General features: G+C 41.8%; 1 protein-coding gene across 2 annotated transcripts; it reads right to left on the minus strand.

Annotated features, from left to right (window-relative positions):
* Window positions 1–242: 242 nt before the first annotated feature.
* On the minus strand, window positions 243–10,610 carry PSTK (phosphoseryl-tRNA kinase). Of its 2 annotated transcripts, XM_004087520.3 has the most exons (7): window positions 9,957–10,610; window positions 7,639–7,930; window positions 7,192–7,390; window positions 4,266–4,341; window positions 3,679–3,772; window positions 3,147–3,313; window positions 243–455 (listed from the first exon to the last, which is right to left on the minus strand). In XM_004087520.3, exons 1-6 carry the CDS (start codon window positions 10,170–10,172, stop codon window positions 3,159–3,161), a joined length of 1,032 nt encoding a protein of 343 aa, XP_004087568.3. In that variant the 5' UTR covers window positions 10,173–10,610; the 3' UTR covers window positions 243–455; window positions 3,147–3,158. The 2 variants fall into 2 exon arrangements, with proteins under 2 accessions (XP_004087568.3, XP_012361251.2); XM_012505797.2 differs by lacking the exon at window positions 3,147–3,313 and having other exon boundaries at window positions 9,957–10,251.
* Between the last annotated feature and the right edge of the window lie 343 nt (window positions 10,611–10,953).

The raw sequence follows: 10,953 nt of genomic DNA on the forward strand, positions 1-10,953 counted from the left end.
GAACTTGTCCCCCTCCTAGTTTCTTCTCTTTATTCAAGATCCATTTAACTTGACTCCTGTCCCCCAAGCCCTACCCTAAGTGCCCTGGCACATGAGGAAGGCTGCCTCTGTGCTTAATTATCCACATCACGTCTGACAAGTGACTGACTCACTTTGGCATTACTAGCCTAGAAAACATCATAATACAACACCGTTGTTTTAACAAATTTGCAAAAGCTTACCAAAATGAGACATTTGATTGACAATTCAGAAATTTTAATGCTGCTTTGAAAAATACTTCCGTACAATATTATCTTTCTCATAATGAAAAAAAGAAATGACATCTGATATGTCAATGGTTTGCTGAAAGCACAGATATTTTTTGTTTCCTTGTTTTAGGTCTTCCAAAAACTCTGCTTTGAGCTGGTTAAGTTCTTCTGCTAGACGCTTCAAGTTGTGAGGAAGCACTTGTTCATCTAAAATACAAAGATATTCTCAAATTACTTGTGTAAATTAAAGTAATCCGGGGTGTCTAATGAAATTAGGAAATTAATTTGATTACTTTAAACAAACCAGTTAGATTCTATAAACAATCACAATTGAGTTAGTATAATATATAGAAAAAAGGTCACAATGTGATATTCAAAAATCATCTGAAACAAGTCAAAGAATTTAAATAACTTGTTAGGAAACGTGTGAGCAGAAAAGACTAACCTGAAAGGGACTTTCTGTTGTTGTTGCCAAGAAAAATGAAGACAGCTGACTTACTACCTTACTGAATTAAGCAGAAAGGCAAAAAAGCAGAAATAGATGACAATTTAGTTTTGAACCTGATAAATAGTATCTAGAACAGTAGTTGTCCAAAGTAACTTTCTGCAATGATGGACCTGTTCTGTATCTGCTTTATTCAATACAGCAGCCAATAGCCACACGTGGGCAGTGTTACTGAGAAGCTGAACTTTATTTTTTTGTTAGCTTTATTAGGACATAATTCACATACAGTTTACCCATTTAATCTGTATAATACAGTGTTTTTTTTGTATATTCACAGATACGTGCAACCATCACCAGTTAATTTTAGAACATTTTCATCATCTCAAAAACCCATATCCTGGCGGCTCAAGCCTGTAATCCCAGCACTGTGGGAGGCTGAGGTGGGCGGATCACCTGAGGTCAGGCGTTGGAGACCAGACTGGCCAACATGGCGAAACCCCTCCTCTACTAAAAATACAAAAATTAGCGGGGCATGGTGGCACATGCCTGTAATCCCAGCTACTCAGGAGGCTGAGGCAGGAGAATCACTTGAACCCGGGAGGTAGAGGTTGCAGTGAGCTGAGATGGTGCCATTGTACTCCAGCCTCGGCAACAGAGCAGGACTCCATCTCAAAAACAAAGCAAAACAAAAACCCATATCCTTCAGCTGTCATCCTCCTTACCACCTTCCCTTCTGCCCACCGCCCCCAATCTCTAAGCAACCACACATCCACTGTCTATCTCAAGATTTCCCTGTTCAGGACATTTCGTATGACTGGAAGTATACATATACTTGGTCTTTGGGACTGACTTCTTGCACTTTGCATCATGTTTTCAAGGTTACTCCACATTGTATAGCATATATCAGCATTTCATTCCTTTTTATGGCTGAATAATACTTTGTTGTATGGATACACCAAATTTTGTTGGTCAGCTGACGGACATGTGAGTTATTTTCATATTTTGGCTATTATGAATAATGCTGCCATTAACATACATGTACAAGTTTTTATGTGAACATGTTTTCATCTCTCTTGGGTATACACCTGAGAATGGAATTGTTGGGTCACGTGCTAACTGTATGTTTGAGGGACTGCTAGCTGTTTTCCAAAGCAGCTGTACCATCTGACATGCCTAACATATTTCCACACATCCTCAACAACACTTGGACGTTTTAATTCTAGACCTCCTAGTGGGTGTGAAGTGCTATCTTATGGTTTTGATTTGTATTTCCCCAATGAGTAATCATGTTGAGCATGTTTTCCTGTGGTTATTGCCCATTTGTATATCTTCCTTGGAAAAATGTCTACTCAGATCCTTTGCCCTTTTAAAAATTGGGTTATTTGTGTTTATTATTGAGTGGTAAGAGTTCTTTATATATTTTGGATACAAGTCCCTTATGAAATATATGTCTGCAAATACTTTTTCCCATCTATGGGTTGTCTTCACTTTCCTGATGGTAGAGGAACTGAATTTTTAATTAAGCACAGATTAAAAACTACTACTACCTCCCCTCACCTCCCCCCCAAAAAAAAAATATATATATATATGGCTCTCTATCTGTATGTTTTTAAATGGGTGGGATATAAGAGTGATTTGGGCATAACCCTGCCCCCCACAATCCCCCAGGACCTTGCTTCATTTTATAGACAGAAAAGAAGAAAGGCAAATGGTTGAGTGAGAACTCCTGGAACTATTTTTTGTTTTACTTTCATTATGATGCCATTTCTGTTCCGGTCCTCTGTTTCTCAAACTTTGCATTGTAACCCATTAATAAGTGGCAATCAGTATTTTTCTAAAATGAAATCAAGTAGAACACAAGAGTTCATTAAACATGTGAAGGTGTTTTGTGAAACTTGTTTCCACACATGAGTTCATGTACTGGGTTATACCCTGGGTTACAATATAAAATCAACTTGTAGATCACAGTTTTATACAAATTCAAAAAGAGTATGGCTGGCATATTGTTTCCTTTTCCAATGTTCTAAGCTTTTGTAAAGGTAATAAATGATGGTGATGCAGGGGAGCAGAATGGGAAGCACAGACTGGAACTGGATGTAATTCTGGACCCCAGGTTACCCAAATATTTAGTAGCTGTTCAGCCTTGGACAAGTTACTTGTTCCTCCATTTCCCCATTTGTAAAATTACACCTACCTTATAGGACTGTGAAGATTAGAAACTATTTGTAAAGCACTTAACATATAGAAAGGTGCTCAAAAAATGTTGCTGGTTTTTAAAGGTACAATTTTAAATATAGCAATACAGTATTCAAAACCTAATGGAATTACTGTGTAAAACTCTAGTTACCACATATTTCATCTGTTATGTAAATTCAGATTTATAATACATTGACTTTATTCAAATTCCATGCTGATCTTACACCTGCCCCTGACTACCTTTCCCCCTTTCTTACCTCACCCCATGCTCAGTGGCCTCTTCTTGATTCTGCAACACTCCAACCAACCTCTGGGCTTCTGCACTTGATGTGTTCATTGCCTAGAATGATCCTCCAGATAGCTGCATGGTTCGCTCTTATCCATCTTTGCTTAAATGTCATCTCTGAGAAGCCTTCCTGATTACCTTTTTAAAAATAAATCCTCCCATCACTACACTGCCTTACCCTACATTTTCTTCAGAGCATGGGCATATACTCATGTAATCATGTTTTGTCTGTCTCCTCATTAGAATGTTCTGCTCCCCACCGATTCCCCAGCATCTGGAGTAAGGCCTAGTCCAGTAAGGCGACTCAGTAAAAATTTGTTGGATGGATGAACACAGTTCCAGAGGTAGAATTTTTAGTTATATTTAGTCAAATTGCACAATTAAATTGAAAACATGATGTGAACTTTTATGACTGAAAACTAATAAACTCTGAGTGTTGGGAATAACAGTAGCAGTAGAAAGTCACAATCATACCAACTCAACACATAACTGACCCATCATACCTTTTGCTTCCTTCATTGTCTGAGATACAATCCTTCGGAGTGTCTGATCAGTTTTATGAAGAATGTTAGTTGAACAAATAATTCTGTCTGTGTCCTATGTAATACAGACATTGTTATTAGAAGTCACATAGTTTTATAAAATAAATGGCTAAAGAATAGGTCACATGTATTTGAAGGGACTAAAAGAAAAGTTTAAGCGGCTTTTCTGTTTGTTATTCTTCCCTACAAGAGAGTCCAACCAAATCAGATCCAGTGGTAAACTGGGTTCCAGCTAGGCGGTGATATGCTAGTGAATGTCTAATAACTGACTCTCCTGGAAAAAAAACCCCAGACCTATCTGTAGTGTTTGCCAATTTCTGTGGTGTAAACATTCCTACCAACAAAACATCAACAGGCTCCATCACTTCTGAAAGTTTAACAATCGGCTTTGGCCAGCCAGCATGAGCTGCCAGCAGTGAGTGCTGGTGAGAGGCCAAGCCAGTGACAACACATCTCTCGTTTCACTCACATTTTATATTCAGCTCAAAAGATCTTCCTACAAAAAGTTGTTCCTTCTCATTTACATTAAATTTACACTGGAAGTTTACCTTTTGTTCCATATTGTCCTCAGCATCTTTTACTGGATTTTCCAAAGCAGTGAGCAATAAATCAGTCACCTCCAGGCTACAGAGAAAATGGGATAAAATACAATAGATCCTTATATCCAACATCTGACTTTTTTTTTTTTTTTTTTTTGAGACGGAGTCTTGGAGTCTTGCTCTGTCACCCAGGCTGGAGTGCAGTGGTGTGATCTCTGCTCACTGCAAGCTCTGCTTCCCGGGTTCACACCATTCTCCTGCCTCAGCCTCCCGAGTAGCTGGGATTACAGGCGCCCGCCACCACGCCCAGTTAATTTTTTGTATTTTTTAGTAGAGACGGGGTTTCACCGTGTTAGCCAGGATGGTCTAGACCTCGTGATCCGCCCGCCTCAGCCTCCCAAAGTGCTGGGATTACAGGCGTGAGCCACCACGCCCGGCCAACATCTGACTTTTAGGAACTTGTATTTATGAATATTAAACTGAATTCTAGAGGAATGAAACTGCTATAACCCAAGATCCTTAACAAAAGGAAAAAAACTAAATGATTTAGAAGCTAGCTTCCATGTAGAAAATCCAAATGCAGTAGCTCAAAACAAATGATAAGCTAAGGACCCCTCATTAAAAAATACCAATTTCCTAAGACTCATGTCAATAAGCTTTGAAAAGTCATTCTCTTTTCCCCTCTTAAGGCTGAACTGGGGGCCACAAGAGCTCAACTTTATTCTCTATGGAAAGATGCCTGGTCTTTACTTTCTGGCTCCCGCTTATTTACTGGATATGGATGAGCAAAGTTTCTCACTGAGCAAGGGTCCATGAAGGTTTCAGGTAGAATTCATTCATTGATTTAACAAATATTTATTGAACGTCTTATATGAAAAATACTGTACAACCACATGCTGAGCTGGGGGTGTAGCAAGATCCTTGCCTTTGCCAAGGCTGATAATGTAATAGAGACAGATAAACAGTTAAATAATGCAAAAAATAATTTCAGATGGTGGTAAGTAGATAAGTGAGCAAAGACAATAAAGTGACAATGATAAGAGTGACAGGGTAGCCCAACTAATGTTCTTTGCTTTAGTTAGGATGGTCAGTGAAGGCAGTCAAGTATAAGAATGTGGGAAGGGCAGAGGGGCAGCAAGTGCAAGGTCCCCAGGGCAAGAACAAGCTCCTTGTGTTCGTGCGATAGAGAAAGGTTGAAAAGAAGCCAGGAGGGAGAGTGGCAGAATATGAAGTTGGAGAATTAATCTGGGTTAGATCACATAAGTTAGGGTAAGGAGTTTGAATTTTACTCAGATTATGGGAGTGGCACTAAAAATTTTTCAGCGAGTGAGCTCATCAAGTTAAAGCTCAACCTCAAGATGATCTTCCTCACACTGAAAAGAGCCCAGGTTCTGGAGTGAGTGCGATCCCGCTGGGTCCAGATCTTGGCTCTGCCACTTCCTACCTGGGTATATTACTTTACTTATCTGGGCCTCAGTTATCCCATCTATAAAATGGGGATAATAATTTCTACCCTTAAAGGGTGGTTGTGAGGACTGAATGAGACCATATATATAAAGTGTTCAGAACTAGGAGAGAATTTGAGTTTTAGTGACTATTCAGCCAGTGATCACTAGCTAATTTTCATATCCATGCCCTTTTGTTCTATTTAGTCTGTTTGTTTAGAGACAGGGTTTCACTGTCACCCAGGCTGGAGTGCAGTGGCGTTATCATAGCTCAACTGCAACCTCAAACTCTTGGGTTTAAGTGATCCTCCCTTCTTGGCCTCCCAAGTGCTGGGATCACAGGTGTGAGCCACTGCACCCAGCTTGTTTACAGTCTTAAAAGAGGTAAAGCATGGCAAATATTTTTTTAAGGGAACTATAACCTTAAGATAAGATTCCTAAAAAGAATTTCAAAAGGAATTATAGACACTGTTCCCAATGTAACCCAAAATTTCAGAAAATATTAGCCGGGGGTGGTAGCTCATGCTCGTAATCCCAGCAATTTGGGAGGTCAAGTTGGAAAATTGCTTGAGGCCACGAGTTTCAGACCAGCCTGGGCAACATAGTGAGACCCTGTCACTACAACAAATTAAAAAATTAGCTGGGCTTGGCAGTGTGGGCCTGTAGTTCCAGTTACTTAGGGGACTGAGACAGGAGAATTGCTTGAGCCCAGGAGGTCAAGCCTGCAGTGAGCTGATACCGATCCTTCGTGGACAATATGCAGGAACTAAGGAAATGCGGGCAATATACCTCTAGAACTGCGCTGTCCAATACAATAGCCACTGGCCACATGAGGCTACTTAAGTTTAAATTAATAAGTTAAACAAAAAAATTCAGGTCATCAGTTACACTAGCTACTTTTAAGGGCTCAATAGTCAAATGTGGCTAGCAGCTACCATATTAGTGCAAATATAGAACATTTCCATTGCCAGAAAAGTTTCTGCTAGAAATATGCTGCTCTAGAACTCTCAAGACATATGTAATGAATGAAATGCATTAGACAGCATAGCCTACACGCTTCACATATACAAAAGCAGTGTAACTATGGCGAGCTCTAAGGCAAAATAGGACCCAGTATCAGTTGCACTCTTTCACAGATCTCTTTCTGTAAGAAAACTACCAGGCAACCTATTTAGACTATCAATTTTAGCAAGAGAATCAAAGATGTGTTCTCTGAATTCCCTGCTCCAACTACTGGAAGACAGTATAATCCTAACAGTTATAAGCAGACATTTGCAAATAAACTTGGGTTCAAATCTCAGCTGTCATTTACAAGCTCAGTGATTCTGGACAAACTAAATTTTCCCATTTCACTTTTGGCTTCCACACAAAGGGGGAAATAATGTCTCTCCAATGCATGTGTGAGGACTAACTAAGCCAACACAGATGAAGCACTGACCATGATACCTGGCACAGGGGAGCACCCAGGGAGGGATGGCTGAGTGGAATACCTGGCCTCCGAAGCACATGCTGGACTCGGAATTGTGAGGCTGTTGTGTTCCCAAGCATTTTTCTCAGGGTTGGGCTTTTCTAGCTTTCTTCCCATCAGGTGGATGGTCTCAGGAGGCAGTGCCTGTGGCCTCTGGCCATTCCTCTGTAAACAGGTCTCAAGAGGACAATCTAAAAAGAGCTGGCAAAAGCCCAACGAATCTGAAAACAGTTTAAAATGACAGAATTACTGGTATACTATTTTTCCAAAATATGAAATAAACATATATCTGACAAATTATGACAATTATAGTAGGAAAAACTCCATTTGCAATACTGAACATCTAGCTTTTAAAATTAAGTAAATCTACATAACCTCCTAATCAAGTTAAATTCTCATTGAAGACAACAGTGTTTTTGATATGTGAATAAGTATCTCCATGTGTAAGAAAAAAAAAAGTTTTAATTACATTTCCGAGCCAGCTGGTAGACTTCATATCTCATACTCTGATAATAAAAATTGTCATCCAAAACCAAAAACAAAGGTCTAGAAACAGCAGTTTTTGTTAAGAGGTAGCAAGGCTGGGCCTCAAATGCTGCAGAAAATATCAGATCTTGATCCTTTAAGCAGGTTATAAAATCTTCCCACATGGCTTCAGTCCTGTTGGGTGGGACAGACATCTGACACCCATTAATTACAGCCATCAAGAAGTATTCCAGGTACTTCAACAGTTCCTGTCGAAACAATTTCCACTGGGATGGCTACAAGAGACCAAAGAATTACAATTCATATTAGGCCACTAGGGTAGTCAGTCATCTGGCCTCACTGCCACCCTGCCCCATATGAAAATTTCAGCTCACAATATGGAACCATCTGTAGTTCTCTAACACACCTGGTTTCACATGACTCCATATATACCATTCCTTCTGCCCGGAAAACTAATGATACTAGTGGTGTGTAAAGCTTTCTCAGACTCAACCATGCAGAAGGCAGCTCAGCCTCTCCCTTGCCCATCATGACACCCCATTCTATACATATATCTCCACTCTGGCAGTGCTTACACAGTTTAAGTATTTGTTTATACTTCTCTCTCGGCTAGATCACTGTCCATTGCATACTCAGCCTCCAGCAGAGGGTCTGGCACCTAATAGGTGCTCCAGAAATGCATATTAAATGGATGACTGACTGAATGAGTGAATAAATGAAATAATTTATTTATCGTCCAAGAGAAAGGTGGAGTCAAAATCAGCATCCTGCCAAAGTCTGGCTAAGATATAATAATGCAGGTTTTCCCTTGAAATGAGAAAGGTAGTAGACAGCAAAAAGATCAGGTGAAAAGTCCCTGGGTCAAGAAGAAAAGACTTCAGGCTAAGGAAACAGACTGAGGGGAATAAACAGCTTGAGAATACAAGTAATCTTGTGCTGGTCAAGGGCTGTGGAGAATCCTGACATAGTTAAGAAATCTAAGCTGGAGGGAAAACAGGAGGACAAGAGAGTGAGAACTCTCACTTGCCTGCCCATGCCTTACCACCACTGAGATTACAGTACATACAACAAACACATCAGCTAAACCCACTAAATTGGAAACACATATCACTTCCTAAGAGGTGAGCAGATGAGTCCCACAGTCTTTGTCCATAGGAAAAGCGTGGAAAAAACAACATAATACAAGTGAAGGGGAAGCCAGCAAATACAACAATCCTTATCGACAACTTCCAGCTTTCCCCTAAGTGGTGAAAAGACTATCATCCAGGTCAATTCTGCGCTATCCTGACACTGTACTTACTTCACAATTAACCAAGAATGAGAAAGTAGATACACTTTTCTGGAGAGCCCATGCACCAAATGTACTGTATTTTTGTATGTATACTCAGAGAGTGGAGTCACACAACATTTGCATTTGATTTCTGTAAATTCATCTACATTAGGCATTAAACGACAAAAATAATGTTAAAATTTCAGAATGTTTCAAAGCGTATTTACTCTAGAGTGAGCATGAGATGAGAAACACGAATGTAACCTACTCTTCCCCCAGTGGTCTCAGTTTCCACTTGCTTCTCCAAGAGGATGTATCTCACTGTGCTGAGTGTGAGATGAGGAGGGCTTAAAGAGATGTACTTGGAACATACAAGTTGTTCCGTAAATACAAACCCATTACTTCCTCTGGTGGTCAACTAAGAAATAGCCGTCTTTCCCAAAGCTGGCAGAGGCAGATTTACTTTGAGATGAACAAAGATTAAGCTTCATAGGTCTGATAATGCATTTGTACAGCCTCTTTCTATCGTTCCGAGGGACCCTAGCAATTTTGTTACTTATAATTTGTATTCCTTTTCTTAAAGAGGATTCCTCAAATTACAAAACCTGAATCCACCCATAGCTAGACGTTAAAGTTTTAGAGCTGCTTTCCCTCTCCTAAGGAGAAACTTCCTAAGGGATTTTCAAGAGTGCATTTGACTACAGGGGCTTCCCACCTTGCACGCTGACTTGAGAACCTGACCCTGTCTTAAGACTCAACTGTATAGAATATACAATGTATACATTCATCAAATATACACATAAGCCTCTAAAATGCATCGTTCTAACAGTTGGCTTTGTAATCACTTTATGACACATTTCTACAACCAACTCATTCACCCTCTGCAGTAACTATGTTAACCCAGCTCCACTTTTCTCGAACTTCACCTCCCACACCAAGCACGGTCTAGTGTGCAATGGGCGCTCATGGCAAATCACCCACGACCGCGTGGACGCGAGTGCCCCCGCCTCGCCCCGCCCCTCCGTGCTGACCGCCGGTCGCGCTCTTGCCCCGGCGAGAAACGCGTCGGGTATGACGTCATCATACGCGACGACACCGACGGCCCAACCCTGCTCCTGCCGCAGCCGGTGGGCGAGGGCGCGCGCGAAAGTCGATTTTCCTGCCGCGGGGAGGCCGCAGAGGACGCAGAGGCCTCGTTTGCGCGGCCCGTCGCTGCCGGCTCCTCTGGTTTTCTCGGCGGTCTTCATGCTGCGCGGGGAGACCGGAGGAGTCTGGGAACGTCGACTCCGAGCTACCGTCTGCCCAGCGCGCACGCGCAGCGTCTCCGCCGCCTACCGGCGCAGTGGAGAAACTGGCCTGGCTGGGTTTCCGTGCGGCCCCAGAGGCACCTGCTCCACCGGCGCCCTGCTGCTCCCGGGACCAGAGGCTGGAGAGACCGCGGCGCCGTGTTCCTAGCTCCTGGACATTCCCAAGGGGTCCCAGAGTTAGGATTAATCTTCAAATAGAATCACCCTCCCTGCCGAAAGTTGCCAGCCAGTAGGATTGGCGCCTCAGTTTTGTTAGGATGAGGTCTTTCTGCTCAGGAAAATCCCAAAAGAGACATTGAGCCTTTCCCTCCAGCAATCTTTCGAAAATAAGTCACTGGAAATCAAAGAAGAGGAGGCGAGGCTGACAGTCCGACCACCGCGCTCCTTTGCGGTTCCCAGATGTGAACATTGCAAGGGCAAAGTAAACATTCGTTACTGTGCCCCCACGGCACCAGTGGGCAGCAAGCGTGAAGAAATATTGTCAGACACATCCACAGACCTCAATTCCAGTGCATGCAGACAGAGAACAATAGGTGTTTGTGTTAAAAAGTAATACTAAGCTACGGGGAGGTATAAAACAAGTTTTTGTTTTTTGTTTCTCTGTTTTTGAGACGGAGTCTCGCTCTGTCGCCCAGGCTGGAGTGCAGTGGCGCAATCTCGACTCACTGCAACCTCCGCCTCCCGGGTTCACGCCATTCTCCTGCCTCAGCCTCCTGAGTAG

This window comes from Nomascus leucogenys, chromosome 3 (genome assembly GCF_006542625.1).
Source record: "Nomascus leucogenys isolate Asia chromosome 3, Asia_NLE_v1, whole genome shotgun sequence".
In the NCBI taxonomy this organism is placed as follows: Eukaryota; Metazoa; Chordata; class Mammalia; order Primates; family Hylobatidae; genus Nomascus; species Nomascus leucogenys.

Bases quoted from the DNA above. Each gene is read 5' to 3' on its own strand.
- PSTK (XM_012505797.2), bottom strand. From the start codon at position 10,172: ATGAAGACCGCCGAGAAAACCAGAGGAGCCGGCAGCGACGGGCCGCGC. The intron at 3,773-4,265 runs GTAAACTTCCAG...TGTATTACATAG, and splicing joins AGGACAATATGGAACAAAAG to GACACAGACAGAATTATTTG. The intron at 456-3,678 runs GTATGATGGGTC...TTTGTATTTTAG, and splicing joins GACAATGAAGGAAGCAAAAG to ATGAACAAGTGCTTCCTCAC.